This window comes from Natator depressus, chromosome 9 (assembly GCF_965152275.1).
Source record: "Natator depressus isolate rNatDep1 chromosome 9, rNatDep2.hap1, whole genome shotgun sequence".
Taxonomy (NCBI): domain Eukaryota; kingdom Metazoa; phylum Chordata; order Testudines; family Cheloniidae; genus Natator; species Natator depressus.
Genome location: NC_134242.1, coordinates 55,918,973 through 55,941,665, shown reverse-complemented (window position 1 = coordinate 55,941,665; position 22,693 = coordinate 55,918,973). Strand labels below are relative to the sequence as shown.

Here is a 22,693-nt window from a genome sequence, read left to right as displayed (position 1 = left end):
TATTAAAATCATAGCGGCCAAGCAAGTCCTGGTGGTTGGCCACTCTCAGCTGGAGGCAGAATAAATCTTTCTACCAAAGAGATCAAGGCCTGAAAGGCCTCCAGAGTGGATGACACTGCCAGGTGCCGAGTACTTCTGCCACTCCCTGGAGTGGCAGGCGAGTCCTGGAGTGGGCTCGGCCAATCAGCGGGAGTCAGGGACTGACCTCTGTCCAGAGGGGAAGAGCTGCCCCTCGCAGGTCTTTGTTCTCCTTCAGCCCTCTCCTTCCCTTTATGGGACGTAGGAGAACATCCCCTCCCGGCCTTTCTTTGCTTTGGAGAAGAGGAGACTAAAGGGGGTATGATAGAGGTATATAAGATCATGAATGGTGTGGAGACTAAGACTACCTCTGAGTCAGTTTTCTCTGCCAGTTTGGGCCTCCAGAACCCTGACTTGTCAAGGTCAGACACGCCAGTCTGCTCCAACACAGACCCAGGATCTGAACCACGCGCCCCAAAGCTGCAGAATTAATTGAAAACAGCTTAAGAAATGCTCCTGTCTCTAGCACCCAGACATCCAGCTCCCAATGGGATCCAAACCCCAAATAAATCAGTTTTACTTTGTATAAAGCTTATACAGGGGAAACTCAAATTGTCCGCCCTCTATAACACTGATAGAGAGATATGCACAGCTGTTTGCTCTTCCAGGTATTAATTACGTACTCTGGGTCAATTAATAAGCAAAAGTGATTTTATTAAGTATAAAAAGTAGGATTTAAGTGGTTCCAAGTAATAACAGACAGAACAAAGTACGTTACCAAGCAAAATGAAACAAAAACACGCAAGTTAAGCCTAACACATTAAGAAACTGCATACAGGTAAATCTCACACTTAGAGATGTTCCAATAAGCTTCTTTCACAGACTGTACTCCTTCCTAGTCTGGGTCCAGCAATCACTCACACCCCCATAGTTACTGTCCTTTGTTCCAGTTTCTTTCAGGCAGCTCTTGGGGGTAGAGAGGCCATCTCTTAAGCCAGCAGAAGACAAAATGGAGGGGTTTCCAGGGCCATTTATATTCTCTTGTGGGTGGAAACCCCTTTGTTCTCCTGTGCAAAATCACAGCAACAAGATTGAGTTTGTAGCCACGTGGCCAAGTCACATGTCCATGAATGATTCAGCTTTTTGCAGGCCAACGCCATTGTTTACGTTAGTTTGAATGTTCCCAGGAAAGCTCAGATGTGGATTGGTGTCTCCCAAAGTCCATTGTCAGTTAAGTGTTTCTTGATTGGGCACTTAGTGAGAACAGTCCTTTCTCAAGAAGCTGACCAAATGCTTCACTGAGGCTACTTAGAACCAAACACATTGAGATACAAGTAGATAACCAATATTCATAACTTCAAATACAAAAATGATACACACATACAGACAGCATAATCATAACCAGCAAACTACCACCTTTCCATAGACACCCCACTTGACCTCCTCTGTACAAGACCTGGTGCCACCATAGGACCTTGGTTGCAACAATGACCTATACAGTCACAGTTCATGTCAACAACATCACACCACCCATGCCATTCCGCATGCCGAACAGTCCCAGTCAATGCTCTTCTTAGAGGAAGCAGAGGAGTTGCCCCAAGACCTAGGGTGCTCCTAGTCAGTCTTATGTGACCTCTTCTTTGGCACCGCTGATGGGGAACAACTCCTGCACCTCTTTGGAGAGGTCCCTGCTCTAGAACAGGAGGCAGTAACACTTTCTGAGCCAGCGGGTGATCTGCAGCCAGCGGAAGGCCTTGGTACCAGGTCAAGCCTCATGGCCTGCTCAAGCAGGTGCTGTTTAAAGCAAAGGCCCACACCACCTGAGTCAGTTTCTTGAACAATCTGCAGATCGCACAGCACTCCTTAGAGTGGGCTTCGCTGAGGCAGAGCGAGCACCGTCTGTGGGGTCACTGTTAGGAATCACCTCTCCACATGAAGGGTAATGCTTGAACCCCAGTAAGGGCATCACCAGGAGCACTACCACTATACTGAAAACTTTTAACAAACACCAACTATATACAACTAGGCTAAGATATAAATTTGTGAGATTGTGAAGCAACAATCGCAGCGCTACAACTGCAGTTGACAGGCAGTAAGAAGGAATTGAGGGGGGTCACCTCATAGAATCACAGGAAGGACTACATGCACAAATGCTGCCTCTCTATAGGTATTGCTAGGCAAAAGTCTCCAGCCCCTGTGCACAGAACACACATAGGATACACATCTGCATCTACTTGAAGAAGAATCATTAGTTACCCACAGTGGAACAGCTTTGAGAGGAGATTGAGGGAGCACCTCAGTGGTAGGGCACTTGCCCAGTTCAAACCCTTTCTCCCTGTCTGGCAGAGGGGGGGAATTGAACCCAGGTGTCCCATGTCTTAGGCAAGTGCTCTAACTGCTGAGATGCCACTGCCTCCTCCTTCAGCTGTGTTGTGTGAAGTGAAGCAGGTGCCTGACTTATTCCCCACAAAAGTACCTTAGGTGCTTAAACCACCGGATGCCAAAGTGGCTGGTTCCTGTTCCTGGAACACTAAGCACTGTGAGGCCCCTGCCTGCAGCCTGGAATTAGGCATCATCTCTGAGAGGGGGTCAGGACTTAGCACACACCTCTCAGCTCAGCATCTCCCATTGGCTACTTTAGGCAGCTCCCCACCTGGCATGCTGGCTTCTGTGACTCAAATTCTAAGGTACCTATCTCTCCCCATTCATTGTATACGGAACCTTGGAGCCAAACTCAGGCTCTGTGGCTCACTGTTGTGTTCTGTCATTCTCTAGGCACCTAAAAGATGGGAGCCACGACACTCAGCACTGCATCATCTAAGTCCCTGTGTGGATCTGGGTCCTTATGGAGAAGAGGTGTCTCTAAGCTAGTGGCTATAGTTTCAGCCATGTTAACATCTGACTTCAGCCCAGCCATAGTGCAAGGTTTTTATCTGGTTTGGAAAATAAAGGCTAGTGATGCTATGTTGAAGAGATGGTGAGGTGACCTAATCAATAAGGAGTACCTAGTGGGTCCGTCCAATTCTCTCATATGCTTTTTGTGAGCTACCAGCACAGGGAGACCATTCTAGCTACCTCACCTATCACAGTCTCTCATTTATTTCTCTCTTTATGAGCTGGGTTTTAGAGGGAAAATTCTAGCACGCACACTGCTCCTTACATTACACCAGTCCAACCAGTCTCAAGGTTCCAGGTCCTATAGCACTTCTGGCTAGATTCTACATTCACTTGATACCCTGATGATCTACAACAGGAGAGGAAAGGGGCAGCCCTCCATTGCAATTACTGCTGATAGTTGAGATAGACAGTACTTGTGGTATGGTGAAAACAGAAGCTGGCAGACAATTCTAGCTGGCAAGTGCCACCTGCAGGCCAACCTCAATATTGCCTCTAACAGCTCATTTTTCACTTTCTATCATTGGTACTGTACTTATCTCGCCCTCATTCCTGGGGTCTGAGCACCTCACAATCCCTTCTGCATTCATCCTCACAACACAGGGCAAGTGTCCCACAACTTACAGATAGGAAAATGAGGCCCAGAGAGGCTAAGAGATGGGTCCAAGGTCAGAAGCGAGTAAATCCCAGGCCCATGCTTCCTCTCACACAAAATGCTAAAAGTGGAAGTGCAATAAGACACATTCGGAAACTAGTAACTTGCCTGACTACTCGGCGAAGAGCACAACACACGCTAGTGCTTCCCCACTCTGTTAGAGATGAAAAGAAGAGCAGGCTGACCCAGAGGCAGATTGAGTAAATGGGCTTCATTATTGCAGTACTTGTTCCTCTCGACCCAATTGTCAAGAAAGCACTGAGTTAATCACAGCACGCTCTTTTATCTAAGTTAATATGTAAATACCCCCCTTTACTACAACACCCCCCAAAACCCTTATTTGATAATATGAATGCCCATATAATGAATATTAATAGCTATATATCAAATATAATTATACCCGCCCCTGTTTACAGCATTAAGCATATTATAGACATTTTTACATTGAAGACACATTTCTTTGCAGTAATTGTAGCCACAAGTTCCCTTAAATCAGCAGTTCACAGGGGAGGGAGAAAGAGGCCATGATTCCGAGCTCATTTATGTAGCTGGGAAAGGAAGGGACGGGGGAGAACACTTCTTTACACAAAGGGTATCCTTCAGATAATCACATTCCTTATGCAACTACAATGCTTATCTATCCTTAACAAACAGAAGGGAAGGGAGAGGGATGGTAACTTTATCTGTCAAGTGAAGAAACGGTGCCTGTCTGTGCCTTTACTTCCTACTACCATGCTAGCACACCAGCAGTTTCCCAGGTCTTTACTTAACCCTTACATATCCCAACACACTTTAGCACAGGAAGCATTACAGGCCTTTCACAAAGTCAGGGTGTCAAAACCCCCACCCTAAAGTGGCATGACCTCACGATTGCAGGTGCATTCCATTGTGGTAGGATACAAGTTGGCAGAGAACCAACACAGAATTGGATAGCCAGGGAGGGCAAAGAGGTAGATAATGGCAAAAAAGTTTAATTTAGGTGTAAGCTTTGAGGAGAGAAGCTTGTTTTCTCATTATGCTCTCTGCAGGACCATGCAGTACAGAAATGAGTAATGGCAACTGTGGTTTAGCAGTGTCATGGCATATTCTGGTTACAGGAAAAACCCAAGATGGCACCTGGCTCCAACTGAAGCTAGAGGCAGGATATGGACCCAAGAGGTTTCAGCACCGTCCTGTCTACTCAGGCAGTATAGCATGTCACAGAGGCCACTCGTTGCCAAAGGATTGTGGTCTAGAATCCAAACTTTAAATTTCACACTCTTGGGGGTTGCAAAAGACAGTTACCTTTTTCCATAACTGGTGTTCTTCGAGATGTGTTGCTCATTCAACTTAGGGGGTGTGCTCACCACATGCACCAGTGCCAGAAGTTTTTCCCTCAGCAGTCTCCATAGGGGACCAGCTCTGGCGCCCCTTGGAGTGGCGCACATATGCTATGCCATATAGGCTGCCGGCAGCTCCCTCTACCCTCAGTTCCTTCTTGTCAAAAATTCCAACAGTGGGGAAGGAGGTGGAGTCGTTGAATAGACATGCGTAACATCTCAAAGAACACCAGTTACGGAAAAAGGGAACTGTCTTTTCTTCGAGTGATTGCTCATGTCCATTCAACTTAGGCGATTCCAAGCACTACCCATGGAGTTCATGAACATGTAGCCTGCAACACAGCTCTGCCGAACCCAGCATCGTCCTTGGCCTGCTGCGTGATGGCATAGTGCACCGCAAACGTGTGCCGAGGACCACATCATGGCTTTACAGATGTCCTGGATCGGAACACGTGCCAGGAAGGCCGCCAAGGATGCCTGCACTCTAGGCAAGTGGACTCTGATTATCAGTTTTCACTGAGTGACCGGGGACCCAAATCCCCTGCCAGCTCATAACAAGCCCTTATGCAAGCGGACCAAATCACTTGGAGATCGGAGGCAAGGAGGAAGGGGCTTACCAGAGGGCATTTGTAATTTTCGTGACCCCCTCATGTAAGGCGAAAGCTATCCTGGCTGGGGCTAAGGGGCAGATAATATCATAGAGAGAGTCTGCGGGCTCCTCTAAGTCCTCCGCCTGGAGGCCCAGGTTGGCGGCAACCCTCTTTAACAGCTCCTTATGTGCTGTACCATCATTCTAGGGAACCAGTGGAAGGGGCCCCACTATAGCCTTGTCTGGTGACAAGTAGGAGGAAGCTGGTACCAAGGGGTCCTCCACAACCAGAGGTGGTCCAGCAGCTTGCTCGCCCCCTTCCTCCTGTGCCTATTCTGTTACTCAATCCACAGCCATTAGGAAAGGCTGGCATAGTCACCAAAGCAGTGAAATAGAAGACATGGGCGGACAGAGCCGGGGATGGAATGTGGATGTGCTAGCTCACTATTTTAGGAGGAAACATTCGGGTGTTTATTCAAACAGAGTAGCAGCCAATAGCTATTTTAGAACAGGTTGTCACACAAAGCAGTCACAGGGTGGTACAGGCTGTTAGTACAATTACAGGATGAAGTCCTTCAATCCAGAGAAATGCATTATCCCTAGGAGAGGCTTGAAGAAAGGTTCATTTGTCCAGAGAATTAGGGTCTCTTCGATGCCCTTGTGTTAGCTAGAGGGGTTCCTCTGGGTCTCCTCACTTGGCCCGACGTAGGTGGGAATAGCTCTGGATAGTCCTCTCCACTGCTTCATCCAGGCTCACCACCGGCTTGTAGCCCATGTACCTTTTGGCCCTCTTGCAGCTGTAGTAATGGAATGTCCCAGCTAATGCTACCCGCATGGGGGTGAAGGTAGGTTTGATCGTGATGACTGGACTCAGCAGCAGCAACACCAGAGACACTAAGAGGGCTAAGTAATATGCCACCCAATAGGGTATTTGGTATTTGGGTGCACTGTAGTTCAAGCCAGTCAAGATACGGGACATGAATGACCAGAAAGGGACTGGCTCATCGTTTGTGATGTGAAATGCCTGAAAAAAAAGAACACAAAAAAAGCCTTGTGGTTAAATGTGACAATTTGGACACATTTTTATAAAGCCCTAGTTTTAATTTCATTTTATTGTTGAATAGATTAACACCCGCAGCTTTGCTCTGATGACTCTTAGTATCAGACTTAAAAAAGAAAAATTAACTATATTTAATATCAAGAAATGGCCATTTATGGAACTACAACTCCTTCCCTTGTTAAGAGAGCCCACTGCTCCCAACAAACCAGAAGTGAAAATTCACACCCCCGAGTGGCATAGTTAAGCCTACCTAGTCCCCATGTAGACAGCTCTAGGTTGACAGAAGAATTCTTCTGTTGACCTCGCTGCCGCTTCTCGGGGAGGTGGATTACCTATGCCGATGGGACCAACCCTCCCATTAGTGTAGACAGTGTCTATACTGAAGCGTTACAGCTGCGCAGCTGTGCCACTGTAGCATTTTAAGTGTAGACAAGACCTCAGACTATTAGTGATTGTTGCACTGTTTAATTCTTTACCCAAAGATAACCTTGAGAATTTCTGCTGGAGTAGGTGTTTTGTAACTGCTGTGTTATACTTTTTAAGTGCCTAAAGCTTTGATTGAGCAGTAACTTTAAAGACTATCTTTAGCCCTTATGGTTGCGAGAAGCTTTTACCAGATGCACAGCCATCTGAATGAATCTGCAGACAAAGAAGAAAAATAACTACAAGGTATGAACTACCTCCATTGGTCTTCAAAGTTAACATCCCATTGAGACCAATACTTCCATGTCAGTATTAACTATTTTATTGCCAATCCTATTAGCAGAAACATGCAGCTATTTCAGGAGTATGGGCAGAGCATGGATAGGGTACCACACTCCCCCAACCTCAGTTAAGTCCCGACCATGGGGTGTGGCAGAGTAGTGCATGTGCGGGTGAGGAGACGGAGTCTGGGGAAAGTTTACACAGCACTTTTTCATAGTGGGTTTTATTCTAGTTAGTGCAGTCACTTTCCTGTGTAATAAAAATTCATCCAAGTCACTGAGAGGAAAGAAGAGCTAAGACACAAAGAAATGGAACCTCTGATCACACCCAGTTTTGCTATCCATATGCAATGGGGAGACTACCTTACCTTCCCACACAGGGGAGAGTCTTTATGAAGATGCTCTGCAGCTAGTATGTGCCCATGGACCACATTTTCCACAAAGGTAAAGTCTACTAGGTTCTTCCCATCCCTGCATACACAAAAGGAAAAAGCTTATCTCAATGTACAAGGCAGCTGAAAATCAGCAAGTGGCAAAAGGCAAAGCTACCAACATAGCTGAGCTCCCAGCTACCTCTTCCCCAGATGTCAGAAAAAGGTCCTGCTTCAGGCCAACCCCTTTCTGAACAAGAAGCCTCTAAGGCTTTGTCTACACTACGGACCTTACAGTGGCACAGCTGTACCGCTGCAGCTGCGCCTCTGTAAGGTCTCCTGTGTAGCTGCTCTATGCCAATGGGAGACAGCTCTCCCACCAGCATAATTAAACCATCCCAATGAGCAGTGGTAGCTATGTTGATGGGAGAGCGTGTTTTTTTCCCCCCACACCCCGATCAATAAAAGTGCTAGTGTAGACAAAGCCTAAATCACTACTCAGGAGCAAGCCTGGCACCATCCCAGCTCCTGTCCAATGTCCCAGGTAAGGCTTTAAAACCTGCAGTCACATCTAATTGAAATCTGAAGGTTCTGGGACCCACAGAACATCAGTGAAACAATCCACAGAAGCAGAACAGATATGACTATTGTATCTAGCACACGAAGGGTTATTTAAGGACAAGCTTTCTGCTCAATTATAAATTTGCCTGACGCATTAAAATTACATTTCATCCAAATTTAGCCCTGGCCAAAATGAGGGGGATCTTCACCTGCTTACATCAGAGTTGAATTTAACCCACTGTGTTCATTTCTCTTTAAGAGCCTAATTAAATCAACAACTGGATTGTCAGATGCACTCTCCCAGCCCCTGTCCCTGAAAGCAAATTGTTGTGAAACAACTTCCTGATGATTTGTAATTTTCAGTCCTTGTGGCTTTAATGGGTCATACAAAGATAGAAAAGAAAAGAGTCTTCACTGGAAGGGAATACATAGGTGTTTCTAGTTCTACAGAGCCAACACCCTTCTGAGGGAGGAAAATGGAGACTATAAAAGAAATGTTTCAGTAACATAAGAAGGGGAAGCTTAAATTTATTTGGATTCATGATTCATAAAGCAGCTTGAAAAGGTAAATTTAATTGATGGCACAAGTGCAAGCTAACACAAGCCACACAAGACACCTCTCTCTCTAAATAGGTCTCTCACACACACACCTACCCCTCCCAGTATGCAATTAAATCTATTATAAACTGGATGGGAAATTTATTTTTTAAATCACAATACATGAGTCTAAAAAAAGTCTTAATCACAGTCAGTACTATTTCTTGCTCTAAATTTTAAATTCCACACTATGAGTTGTGCCACTTGCAATGAGGAAGCAAAGTTTTTGAACTTTATTATAGTTATCAATATGAATATCAAAATGCAATTTAAAGTTGAGATCACAATAAGACAGTCGAATGCAACAATTGTATAACACTAGATGAGTTAACGTAACACAATCCATGTTCTGTCAGGTCTTGTTGCATATTACATATGAACATAACTTGACCATGATGAATGTGTGACTAGTCAGCTTTGAACTACTGTCCAAACTACTAGGGCTGTGGCATTTAAATGTAACTTCTCTCTGATTTATAGGTCAATCTTTGTTTTGACCTGTAATGTCACAATCATAATTTAGCCATAATGATCAAGAATCTTCACTATAAACTGACATAGAACAAGAAACTCTTAAAGATGGTCTATCTGATAAAGACTCATATGCCACTCTCATTACTGTTGAGTCTGAGCACCATCCAGTAGTGCATTAAGCAATATTTGTACATAGTTATATTATAATTATATACATTTGTTCTAGATGGTTAATAGATAGCTCAATTGATGTCTCTTCAAACAGGAGACAAACTCATCTCAGTGCCAGTATCCCACAAAAAGAAGGCTTCTTCAAAATGAATCCTGGGTCAAAGCAGTGGTGGTATAGCTGGGGAACCCATCATTTCCTGGGAAAAAATGTTATGATTCCTGAGTAGGTTCTGTGCAGAAGTTGATGGACTGTTAAATCACACATTCTGCCTAGTTCTTGGGCATCTCCAGGCAGGGCCTTTGATTTAACATTGGAGAAGCACCATCCACATCTTTGACACTACAGATCTAATAAGATTCTCTTCCAAATGGGGTATGTCACTTTGTCTCATGGGAAATTTGATACCAAAGATATAAGTCTCTCTCACCCAATCATGAACTTCATTTTGCCACTCTTAGCTGCCTGAATGAGGATGGGAACCAACTGGAGGTCCCTGGGACCAAATATCCCATGAGGGCGAATGGCAGTTGTGAAGAAATCATCATCTGGGTCATTAGCATTTAGCACTTCCTGTGGGAGACAAAAAGTTAGTCAAGAAAGACTGGTGAGACCAACAGACGGCTTAGAAATGCATCCCTTGCATCATCCCATAGAACTGCTTCCTCCGCATTTTGGGGGGAACCTTTCTCCAGCATCAATGTATGAGCTAATGCCCATCTATGCCTTTGTGGAACACCTTTTCCCTCTGGATCGCCTCCTTTTTTTCACTCCTCTTCCTGCCAAGAAGGCAGCAGACAAGGCCGCATCCAGTTTCATTGTCAGACACAACTTCACAGATCAGCCAACAAAAGAGAGACTCTTCAGGTCTCTCAAGAAGGACCAAAGAAATCATATCTATAGGTGAACAGTGGAACCCTGGAACTTTTGGAACTGCACCACTCCATCCACCCCTTGCTGAGGTAGTGGGGAATAGGAGAAGTAGAAAGAATTATTTCTCCACCCCAAAATCCTTTAGCTCGTCAACAAATGAAAAATTTCCATCATTAGCTCCCTTAATCCACTTTTTGAGAAAGCATCATCTCACTCCACTGGAATCACCAACTGATAACATGCAGACTTAGTTTAGTTTTAGTTCCATTAGGAGTTTCCAAACAACATGTTCTACCATATTCCAGCAGCTGGTGTCTTTCCCAGAAGAAACCCAGTGTTATTTGTTATGAAATACTGAGTAGTATGTGCAAATAAATATGGATAGTTCCACTGCTTTGCCAAAAACAAAAGGCATAATTATGGGCGTATTGGGCTGGATTTGTCTAATCGTGTATTCATAAGCCTCCTACTCCATTAGTTCATCAATCTGCAAGGCAGCTGAGTTTGCAAATGAATAGATGCGCTGATGCGATTTTTGAATAGCAAGTACATGGCGTTTTTTAAAAAAAAATTAAGGGTTTTTTCAAGGAATGCAAAAAGGCTGTTAAGCCTAATACTTTTGCTTAAGGGTCACCTCAAACTGGGGATTCAAATATAAATTCTGCTGAAAACTTTATGAAACTTTAGACTATTTCCATACATTTTTTTAATTCCAATTACAAGGATTTGGTTTTGTTTCATTTAAAAACAGTCCCCTGCCATATTTAACACCCAACTCCTGCAGCACTAAGAATTTGAATGTGAAACAGACTTCAGAGATTTTCAATGTCCCAAGTGGGAGAAAATGCAAAGTGCACAAAGACAGACAAGTTTTTACTTTCATAATGGAAGATGTTCTCCGCACCAGAGGCAACAAAATGTGTTTGTACAACATGTGATTAAGTTGACAGTGTCCCTTTAACTTTACCGGTCTCAGTCTCACCTTCCTGCTCTTTCCACACTAATCCTCTGGCACACCTTCTGCACAAATAAACATGTCTCAAACGTATACCCTACTTCAATAGCATAACTTATACCACAGGTTTACTTTGCTCTCTTTTCTATTAAGCAAAGGTACTGCTGGTATAAGGGCAGGTTTGACAGCTGTGAAGACAAAGCTCTATATTTATCCAAAGAACAGGAACAGCATGAGCATCTGCTGTGAAAGCATCTTTTCCACTGCACCATCAGTGTGCCACAATGCTATTTTAAAGGCACCAGGGAGACTTTCAAAGATGCTTGCAAACCGCTATTTGTATTTTTGAAAGTCTCCATCGTCTCTACATGACAGATATTCATGCATTCTTTATGGCTCATTAACCTCTTTGCTGAGATTGTCAGCAAGGAGACTAAATAAAAAAAAAAAAAAAACAGTTACCCACCTTTTCGTAACTGTTGTTCTTCAAGATCCATTCCATTCCAGGAGTGTGTGCGCCCACATGCACAGTTGGAGACTTTTGTCTTATCGGTATCTGGAAGGCCAGCTGTGGCGCCCCCTTGAGTGCCATGCTCATGCATCGGTATATCAGGCACCACCGGCCCTACACCCTTCTCAGTTCCTTCTTGCCAGCAACTTCAACAGAGGGGCAGGAGGTTGGGTAATGGAATGTACATGAGCAACACATCTCAAAGAACAACTGTTATGAAAAGGTGGGTAACCATTTTTCCTTCGAGTGCTTGCTCATGTCGATTCCGTTCTAGGTGACTCACAAGCAGTATTAACGGAGGTGGGCTCGGAGTTCACAGTCGTGCAGCTTGCAGCACTGCTCTACCAAAGCAAGCATTGTCTTGAGCTTGTTGGGTAAGCACGTAGTGAGATATGAATGTGTGAATGGACTACCAGATAGCAGCCCTGCAGATATCTTGAAAGGCTCTTGGGCTAGGAAGGCAGCCGACGAGGCCTGAGCTCTAGTTGAGTGGGGGGTTACAATTGCTGGCAGAGGCACCTTCAGCCAATCATAGCAGAAACGGATGCAGGCAGTGATCCAAAATAAAATCCTCTGGGCAGACACACAATGGCCTTTCATCCTATCTGCCACCGCGATGAACAACTGAGTCAACTTGTGAAATAGTGTGGTCCTTTTGATGTAGAAGGCTAGCACTCTCCTGACATCCAGGGAGTGCAAGCTACACTCCTCCTCAAACTTATAAGGCTTTGGAAAGAAGACTGGCAAGAATACGTCCTGGCTGGCGTGAAATTGCGAAACCACCATGGGCAGGAAAGCCAGGTGTGGCAGCTGCTGGACCTTATCCTCGAAGAACACAGTATACAGTGCTTCCAATGTGAATGCCCTAATCTCGGAAACCCTTTGGAAAGAAGTTATCGCCACCAGAAATGACACCTTCCAGGAGAGCAGAAGAGAACTGGACACCAAGGGCTCGAAGGGTGCTTTCGTGAGCTGCTTGAGTTCCAGGATCCCAGACTTGAGAGTAGAGCCGCTCCAGACCTTTTAAGAACCAGACCGTCATGCCATGGGCAAAGACTGATCTGCCCTGGAACGGAGAGTGAAAGGCTGATATAGCAGCCAAGTGGACCTTAATGGATAAAAGGGACAAGGCTTGGAGCTGAAGATGCACAAGGTAGTTCGGGATCAGCTGCAGCGAGACCTGCTCAGGCCCAACCCCTCGGGCCAAAAGTCCAGCACATGAAGCTTTTCCATTTAGCCAGATAAGTAGCTCTAGTGGAGGGCTTTCTGCTTCCCAGTAGGACCTGCTGGACTCTAACCAAGCACTCCTGCTTCTCAGTAGTCAACCATGGAGCAACCAAGCTGTGAGGTGCAGCGCTGCCAGGTTCGGGTGCAGGAGACAGCTGTGATTCCGCGACAGGAGATCCGGCCAGGTCCGACACTGACAGGTCCACAAGCATGCTGAACCAGTGCTGGCGAGGCCAAGCCAGGGCGATCAGGATGACCTTGGCCTTGTCCTGCTTGACCTTCATGAGGACCTTGTGGAGCAACGACACTGGCAAGAAAGCGTACATCAGAACCCCAGACCACAGGAGTAAAAAGGCGTCCGATAGGAAGTCCCTGTCTATTCCCCAGAACAAGCAGAACAGCTGGCACTTCCTGTTCTGGCAAGTCGCAAACAGGTCCACCTGGGGAGACCCCCACTTCCGGAAGATTTGGTAGACCACATCGGGGTGGAGAGACCACTCGTGACAAGATGAGAAGGTTCTGCTGAGGTGATCCGCCAAAATGTTCCTGGTCCCGTGAAGGTGCGCTGCCACAAGCTAAATGACATGCTGCACACAAGTCCCAGAGCTAGAGGGCTTCCCGGCAAAGGGCTTATGACCTGGCTCCACCTTGTTTGTTGATATAAAACATTGTGGCGATGTTGTCCATCAGGACTTGAACCACCTTGCCTTGCAGCTGGGACCGAAAAGCCTGGAAGGTCAGGTGAACCGCCCTGAGGCTCCCTGACATTTATGTGGAGGGAGCAGTTGACCCCCGACCAGCGGCCTTGTGTACTGAACCCTCACAGGTGGGCTCCCCAGCTTGTGTCTGAGGCATCGGACACCAGAGTCAACGACGGGGCCGGAGCTGTGAAGGGAACTCCCTGCAAGACTGATGCGGGGTCCAGTCACCATGCCAGGGATGCCCAAACGTGGTCTGGCACCTCGACTACCGGGTCCAGGTTGTGCCTGTTGGGGACGTAGACCGACGCCAACCATGCCTGCAGCAGGCGGAGAAGGAGCCAGGCATGGTAGACCATGTTGGTGCAGGCCGCGGTATGACCTAACAACCTTAGGCAGGTGCGGGCGGTGGTGAGCAGATGATCCCTCACACAAGAGATTACATCCGACATGTCTCAGAAGCAGGACTCCAGGAGGAATGCCCTTGCCTGCGTGGAGTCGAGAACCGCCCCGATGAACTCTATCCATTGCACTGGTACAAGGGTTGACTTCTTTTCGTTCACTAACAGGCCCAAGTCGTGGTATGTGGCTTGTACCAGATTGAGGCTGCTCTGTACATGATCTGCCCTTGATGAGCCACTCGTCAAGATAAGACTAGATCCCCTGGGATCTACTGGGGCCATTCATTTTGTAAAGACCTGCAGAGCCGAGGATAGGCTGTCATAACCATAAGGGTAACCTAAAGTTCCTCCTTACCTGTATGGGGTTAAGAAGCTCAAATAACCTGGTTGGCACCTGACCAAAGGAAGCAATGGGGACAAAAGATACTTTCAAATCGCGAAGGGGGGGGGGGCGTGTTGTTTTGGATTCTTTGTTTCTGTGGCTGTTCTCTCCTGGGACTGAAAGGGGCCAGACAGAAATCCATCTTCTCCAACCCATCCTAATCCAAGTCTCCAATATTGCAACCAGTATAGGTAAGCCAGGCAAGGTGGATTAGTTTAGCTTTTGTTTTGCTTGTGAATTTTCCCTGTGCTAAGAGGGAGGTTTATTCCTGTTTTCTGCAACTTTAAGGTTTTGCCCAGAAGGGAACCCTGTGTTTTGAATCTGAATACCCTGTAAAGTATTTTCCATCCTGATTTTAACCTTTTTTTTTTTTAAATAAAATTTTAAGAACCTGATTGATTTTTCCATTGTTCCAAGACCCAGGGGTTTGGGTCTCTGATCATTATTTAACCAATTGGTTAGGATATTATTCTCAAGCCTCCCCAGGAAAGGGGGTGTAAAGGCTTGGGGGGATTGCTGGGGGAAGAGGACTCCAAGTGGTCCTTTTCCCTGGTTCTTTGTTAAATCACTTGGTGGTGACAGCATACCTCAGTCCAAGGACAAATAGAGATTTGTGCCTTGGGGAAGTTTTTAACCTAAGCTGGTAGAAATAAGCTTAGGTGGTCTTTCATGCAGGTCCCCACGTCTGTACCCTAGAGTTCAGAGTGGGGAGGGAACCCTGACATAGGCCAAAGAGGACTGCTGTAAACTGGAAATGGCACTGGCCCACCATGAAACAAAGGAACCACCTGTGTCCTGGGAAAACAGAGATATGGAAATAAGCACCTCTCAAGTCAAACGGCATACCAGTCTCCCAGAGCTAGGGAGGAAATGATGGATACCATGCAAAACTTCGACTTCTTGAGGTATTTATTGAGCCATCGCAGGTCCAGAATGGGACGTAGGCCACCTGTTGCCTTTAGGTTCATGAAATAGTGGGACTAGAATCCTTTCCCCCCCCCATTTCCTCAGGGACTTCCTCCACCGCTTCCAGTTGCAGAAGGTGGTTTATTTCCTGAACAAGGAGCTGCTCGTGAGAAGGGTCCCTGAAGAGGGATGGGAGGGAGGGGTGGCCGAAAACTGGATGGTGTAGCCTGATGACATGATGTCTAACACCCAATGGTCCAAGGTAACCCTCAACCAGGCCAAACAGAAGAGGCAGTCGAGGAAAAGGTGGGGCAGATCCAGGGAGGTGACTGGTGCGTCGCTCTCAAGCGAACCCTCAAATTGAGCACTTCCGGCCCCCATGGTGTTTTGCCGGGCCAGGCTGTGCCGGTGAGTTGAAGGATCAGGGGTGGTGGCGACTAAAACCAGAGTCCTTTCTCCTTACAGGTCCCTGCCGAGGCTACCACTGCCTTCGCGGTGGGGGTGGACGGAATGGCTACCATGCATCCCCAGTGAGTGGAGGGTGGCCTGACCATCCTTTAGGCTATGCATCCTTGCGTTCATTTGGTTGAAGAGCCCAACTTCATCAAACGGGAGGTCCTGAACAGAGGCATGCATCTCCTAGGATAGGCCAGCAGTCTGGAGCCAGGAACTGTGCCTCATGACCACCGCTGAGGCGACCACCCTGGCAGCCGAATTGGCCGCATCCCAGGCCATCTGGAGGGAGCACTGTGCCGCCGCGGTACCTTCCTCCACCAGAGCCCAAAAAGGTCCAGTCTCTTGGCCTCATTTTTTGGGACGGAACTTGCCGGCCCATTTGTCCTTTTGTTGGCTGCCGACACAACCAACAACTCCGGGGGGGGGTGGGGGGGTGGATGTATAGGTATTCAAATCCCTTTGCGGGGACAAAATACTTCTTTTCTGTCCTCTTGGAAGTGGGTGGGATGGAGGATGTGGTTTGCCAGATGGTCTTGGCACTATTCAGGACCGGGAGTGAGACATGATCAGGGGTGAACACGGAGAGCACACTGAATAAAGTGTCTGATTGCTCCATCATTTCCTCTGCCTTGAGGCCCAAGTTGGTGGCCACCCAGCAGAGCAGCACTTGATGATCTCTGAAGTCATCTGGTGGGCTAGGCCAGGAGGGCCCAGCCACATCCTCCGCCTCCTCCTCCGGTGAGGAGGACTGGACTATCAGGGGACGGCCCAGGACATCTTCCCCGGAAGAGGAAGGAGGCCTCAGGGTGGGCACCTATTCCTCCACTACAGCGCCCACCAGCGCATCCTGCACCGAGCCCAGTGCCATCGGTGCCGACTGAGGTTTGGCCGATGTGGCAACCAAGGAGTGGTGGGACTGGGGCATCAGCATAACGGGTACACCCCAGGCCTTCCAATAGGACCATTGTGTCAGCCACTGACCCTGCTGTCACGTCAGCACTGCCACAGCGGATGCATCTTCTAGAGTCCAGTTGCGCTGCTGTCTAGGTGAGGGGCTGAACTTCCTCCGTGCTGGAGAAGTCCTCTTCCTCCGGAGATCAGGGCGGGGTCATCAAGGCCCGGGTCTGGCGGTTAATCATTGCTGCAAGTGACCGGTGCCTGGAATGGTCCAACCAATACCGAGTAGGAGGAGAGATGCTGAGTTGGGGAGCATCCCTGAGGCCTCGGCGATGGTGACCATCATCGCGAAGATGACTGGTGCCAACTGTAAGGCGACCAGTCTCTCTCTCTAGACGAGTCTTTGAGCAAGACCGGTAAAGCGGTGCTGGCGACCTCTAGTGACAAACTGGTGACCTGGGCTGACATGGAGACCAATGGTGTGGCACATGGCTCTGCCTTGGCTCTGGAGACTGGGGGTGCTCACTTACTTTCTGGGAGGCCCTCATGGCAGGCTTGCCTCTATGGGGAGCCTTAGCTGGGTCCATCATTGCAAGCAGCACTGATTGCGGTGGGAGAGCTTGTTGCTCTCCAGGCACCGGGAGCTGAGAGGGCGTTGACTGAGCCATCAGCCTGGCTCCCCTACCACTCCCTAGAGTTGGTGGCGGGTCCAATAGGGGGATGGTACTCCCCGAGGCAGAGCCCCCTTGCAGCTCCAGTGTGGGTGGGCCAGCCAAGCAGTGTCCTTTGCCCAAAGCCCCGTTATCCAGTTTGCTCAGTGCCAGGTCCCTCTTCTTGGCCTTCTTCGTGGGCACTGGTGAAGGGGACCACTGCTGGGAAGAGCCTAGTGCTCGAGGTGCACTACATGCCAAAGCACTGGGTGCTGCGTGTGACGGGTTAGACCCCCGGGAGGGGTGCCAAATGATGTACTGTGGTTTCACTGAGCCCCTCATCCTGCTCCACCAGCCTAGATTCCCTCTCCATTTTGCTGAATTAGGCTCTCCAGCACAGGTTCTCCAACACAGGTAGGGCCACACCCAGCTGAAGATACAGACTGAAGTCAGCTCTGAAGTCATGTGCACACCCCTTTTGGGGAATAAACCCAAAATAATACTGTCTTGCACTGTATAGAAAGATCTGCACAGCACAAACTCATAAAAATTCACCCTCTTCCCCAACGTGAAGAGAGTTATGCACACCTTCTTGCCCCCCTAGTTAAAAATTGCACAAACTGGGTTTAATAATAAACAAAACAAGTTTATTAACTCTAAAAGGCAGATTTTAAGTGGTTAAAGGGACAGCAACCAGAACAAAGCAGTTTACTAAGCAAATAAAACAAGCAAACTGAGCTTGATTCACTAAAGATCAAGTAGGGGGGGAAAAAAAAACGCTGACCACTTGCAAAGCAAGGGAAAGAGGTGCTCCTACTAACCACCATGGTCGGTATGAAGGAACAGAGTGGGTAAGGCCAGCGGCGCCCGATATACTGATGCATGAGCGCGGTACTCAAGGGGACGCCACAGCCAGCCCTCCGGATACCACTAAGGCAAAAGTGTCTGATAACTGTGCACATGGGCATGCATGCGCACACACACAGAAAGGAATCAACATGAGCAAGCACCTAAAGAAGAACAGCAACTCTGGTGAAATGAATGGCACATTTTATAGTTTAGAGCTATCCTTTCGGGCTCTGAGAACTTGGGCAAACTTTGCTGCATCAGTTATACTTGGGTCATGTTATGAAGGTTTTCTTTGCAACCATAAGAGCTAGAGACCTCTTGTTTTTTAAATGAAAGCTGAGACTCTAAAAAACTAAGAGGTCTGTCCACCCTGTGGCTAGTTGTCTGCACCCACTGCACAAGGCATGTCCCACTTTGGGAAGAGGAGGTTACTTACTGTAATTGGAGGTTCTTCACAATGTGCGGTCTGTATCTGGATTCTAAATGTGGGTGTGCATGCATACTACATTCTGGAGCTGGAGCTGGTCATAGCAGTGTCCGTTGACCACTGCATCCGACACTTTAAGAAGCTGTGCAGGTCGACACCGCTCCAGTTCCCTCTTACCTGGCAACAAAGATGCCAGAGTAGAGGGGAAAGACAGCAGGATTGGAATCCAGATAGGGACCACACATCTTGAAGAACCTTCAGTTACACTAAGTAACCTCCTCCTCGAGTGGTGGCCCCTATATGGATTCCAAACATGGGAGAGTAGTGAGTAGTGCACAGGTAGGAGGTGGCTGCGAGGGCTTGCAAGAAGAGATAGTATGAAGAACAGCATGGCCCACCGCAGCATCCGTTGACGTGGCAGAGGCGATGGCATAATGAGCAGAAAAGGTGTAGACCAAGGCCCAGGTGGCAGCCCAACAGATGTCATGCCATGGGACATCCACCAGGTAGGTGGATGTAACAGCGTGAGCCCGTGTGGAGTGGGCCATGACTCCCAGGGGGAGGGAGGGAAGAGAAATATGGGAGAGCGTATAGCAGTCCATGAAGTAACAAGAAATACATTTTAAGAGGCATTGCAACGAAAGGGCATGGCTGCAGCAACATTCCACAATAGTGATAAAAAGCCAGTGGGGAGGCCCAAAAAAACACTGGATATGCTGGAGGTAAAAGCCAATTCGTGGCAGACATCCAGGGTGTGAAAAACCCATTCCTGGGGAGAGGCCTGCAGTTTAGGGTAGAAGGTGGGGAGGTGCACAGACTGGTTGAGGTGAAATGGGGAAGCAACTCTGGGGAGGAATTTGGGATGGAGACAAAAGAGAGACCTTATCCTTGGGCAAAAGAGTAAAGGGGGGTCCCGCCATCATGGCTGCTAGGTTCACTAACTCGCCTTAGAGAGGTGATGGCCACTAAGAAGATCACCTTCATGGAGAGGTGGGCGAGGGAGCACGTTGCAAGTGGCTCGAATGGTGGTTTGGTGAGGGCCCAGAGGATGAGGTTAAGGTCCCAGGTAGGAGTAGGCTTTCATATGGTGGGGAAGGAGTTGAGAAAGCTCCAAAAGAGAGGAGGAGGTAGTCGGGTGGGTGAAGATGGAGAAATCGAAGCACTGAGCACCTCCAGGTGGATACAGACAGAAGAGTGGGCAAGGCCCGACTGATGGAGGTGGAGGAGATAGTCCAGAATGGCAGGAACAGAAATAGTCCAAGGGGAGCCATCGGTGCTGTGCCCAGGCAACAAAAAACAGCACCTTTTGGCTTGGTAACATGCCCTAGTAGACGGGTGGCGACTCTGGGAAAGGATGCCACGAACAGGAGAGGAACATGTGTTGTCTACGCATAAGCTCCATCAAATACCAGGCCGTGAAGTAGAAAGGACCCAGGTTGGGGTGGTACAGTCAGCCATGTTGTGTGAGGAGATTCGGGATGTCTGGAAAACGTATCTGAGGGTGAACAGATAGGTGGAGGAGAGCCATGTACCAATACCAGCGGGGTGAGGAGGGAACTCTGAGGAGAAGAGTTGCACAATTTCGCCGTACTTTGCGGAGGACTTGGGGAAGTAGGGAAATAGGCAGGAACGCATAGCATAGGTTGTGGGTCCAGGGAACGAGGAGGGCCTTGCCCTAGGAGCCTGGGCCAAGAGCGCCTCTGGAGCAAAAGAGGGGAAGTTTGTGGTTTTCTGGCATGGCAAAAAAGGTCCCAAATCAGCATGCCCCACAGGCAGAAAAGGGACCAGAGAGCAGAGTTGTAAAGTTCCCAGTTGTGATTGGCACGGAAGGAGCAGCTGAGCATGTCTACCATGGAGTTGCTGGTGCCGGGAAGATGTACTGCCTGCAACACGATGTCGTGCTGGAGGCACCAGTTCTACAGGAGGATGGCCTTGGTAGAGAGAGAGGGGGAAATCGGTCTCCACCCTGCTTGTTGATGTAAACAACAGTCGCCATGTTGTCCAAAACAACAGATGTACATAGCAGGATCAAAGGAGAGGTAGGAAGGCCGGCAGGCAAGGCAAACGGCTTGCAGCTCTAGGATGCTGAGATGTATCCGTGCTTCCCTGGGTGACCAGAGACCCAGAGCCACATGGTCGTCTAGATGAGCACCCCAGCCGACAAGCGAAGCATCTGTCGTGAGAGTAAGGTGTGGTGTGGGAGGTGCAAATGGAACACCAGCCAAAACTGTAGCTGGATTGAGCCACCAGATGAGAGAGGCAAGAACTGGTGGGGGAATGAAGACCCATTTGTTGACGTGGTCGGAGTGCAGGTTGTAGAAGAACTGGAGCCACAGTTGGAGGCAGCACAAATGGAGACTGGTGTATGGGGTAACGGAGGTGCAGGCCGCCATATGACCCAGAAGGGAGAGGCAAGACAGATGTGGGTACACTGGTAGCGGCAGGAGGGTGGTGAGAGTGGTGAAGCATTCTGAGGGAAGGTACGTGCAGGCCGCAACAGCGTCCAGATGAGCACCTATAAAGATGAGGGAACAGGAAGGGGTGAAGATAGACTTTTCCTCATTGATGCAAACTCCTAGAGCGCCAAGGAGGGCATGCAAGGTTTGAATAGTGGTGAGATGCCATGAAGGGCCAATTGTTTAGGCATGGGAACACAGAATGGCCCAGGCAGTGAATATGAGCTGACATGAGGGCAAAGACCTTTGTGAAGACATGGGGGGCATTAGCAATCCCAAACGGTAGGGCCCGGAACTGATCGTGAGAACGTTTGACTGTGAAGCGGAGGAACTTACGATGAGCAGAGTGGACGTCGATATGGAAATATAAATAAAAGGATGCCTTCATACTGTGAACCAAGCTCCACTGGGGGGGGGGGGGTGGAGGGGAAGAAGGAGGAGGAAATGGAAGTTGCAGATAAATCTGTTCAGAAGGCTGAGGTCCAAAATAGGACCAAAGTCACCGCCCTTCTTCGAAAAGAAGGAATAAGGGGAATAGAAGCCCCGGCAGTGCTTGAGTTGGAGGGCTTATGCTTCCTTCTGTAGGAGGTGAGAAGGAGGGCACATGCTTCCTTCTGGAGAAGGGGAGAGTGCAACAATGTGGCAGGGTGCTCCCGGGATGGGCAGGAAGGAGAGAAACTCAATCAGGTACCCCCAATGAACAATGTCCAGCACCCAGCAGTCGCTGGTAATCTTGACCCCCCCCAAAAATCACCTTTGGAGTGGCAGGAAGGTGGTGGGACGGTTCATGGATCTCAGGGAAGGAGTCAAAAAGGCTGCTTTGAGGAATGCTGGAGACAGATGAAGCAGTGGCAGGCTAGCAAGGTCGCTGGGTGCACAGGTGGCGCAGAGAAGAATCCTGTGGGAGCTGAGAATAGGGCTGGTGGTAAGGCTGGTACGTGGTCTGAGGGCAGGGATGGAAGGAGGAACGTTGTTGGTAATGGGCAGCGGTGGGGGGGATAAAGGTCCAGGGACTGGAGAGTGGCACAGGAGTCCTTGAGGAAGTGTAGGGACTCATCCACTTTGTAGCTGAACAACTTATGGTTGTCAAAGAGGAGGTCCTCAAGGATGGTTTGGACCTCTTTCAGGAAGCCACTGGATTGAAGCCAGGAATCCCAGGGAGGGATGACCCTGGATGCTAGCAAGCAGGACGGTGGCTTTGGTGGCAGTATTGGCAGCATCAACCACAGCCTGGACAGCAACCTTGGCCACCAACTTGCCTTCATCCAGTTGGCATCAGAAGTCTTATTGCTTCTCTGGGGGAAGGAAGGCCTGGAAGTCTGCAAGCGTGGACTGTGACAGGAAGTCATACTTGGCCAAGATGGCCTGGTAGCTGATGATGCAGAATTGAAGGCCAGCAGAGGAGTAGACCTTGCAGCCCATGAGGTACAACTTCTTGGCAGCCCAATCAGGGATGTGGACCGCAGGTGTTGATGCTGGGCACGCTCCGTCGCAGGTTGGACCACTGGCGAGTTAGGGAGTGGGTGGGTGAAAGGAAAGTCCATGCCCTTAGAGGGAATGCAATAGCAGCATTCCACCCACTTCGGTGTTGGG

The 22,693-nt window shown here is 48.5% G+C and overlaps 1 protein-coding gene across 1 annotated transcript in view; it reads right to left on the bottom strand.

Annotated features, from left to right (window-relative positions):
* Nucleotides 1-763: 763 nt before the first annotated feature.
* Nucleotides 764-22,693, bottom strand: part of NSDHL (NAD(P) dependent 3-beta-hydroxysteroid dehydrogenase NSDHL) — a 33,660-nt gene continuing 11,730 nt past the window's right edge. The window contains exons 6-8 of the mRNA XM_074964273.1: nucleotides 9,843-9,985; nucleotides 7,609-7,711; nucleotides 764-6,500 (exon numbers count right to left, since the gene is read on the bottom strand). Of these exons, the coding sequence (XP_074820374.1) occupies nucleotides 6,168-6,500; nucleotides 7,609-7,711; nucleotides 9,843-9,985 (579 nt within the window). The 3' untranslated portion in view covers nucleotides 764-6,167. The remainder of the gene's footprint in view (nucleotides 6,501-7,608; nucleotides 7,712-9,842; nucleotides 9,986-22,693) is intronic.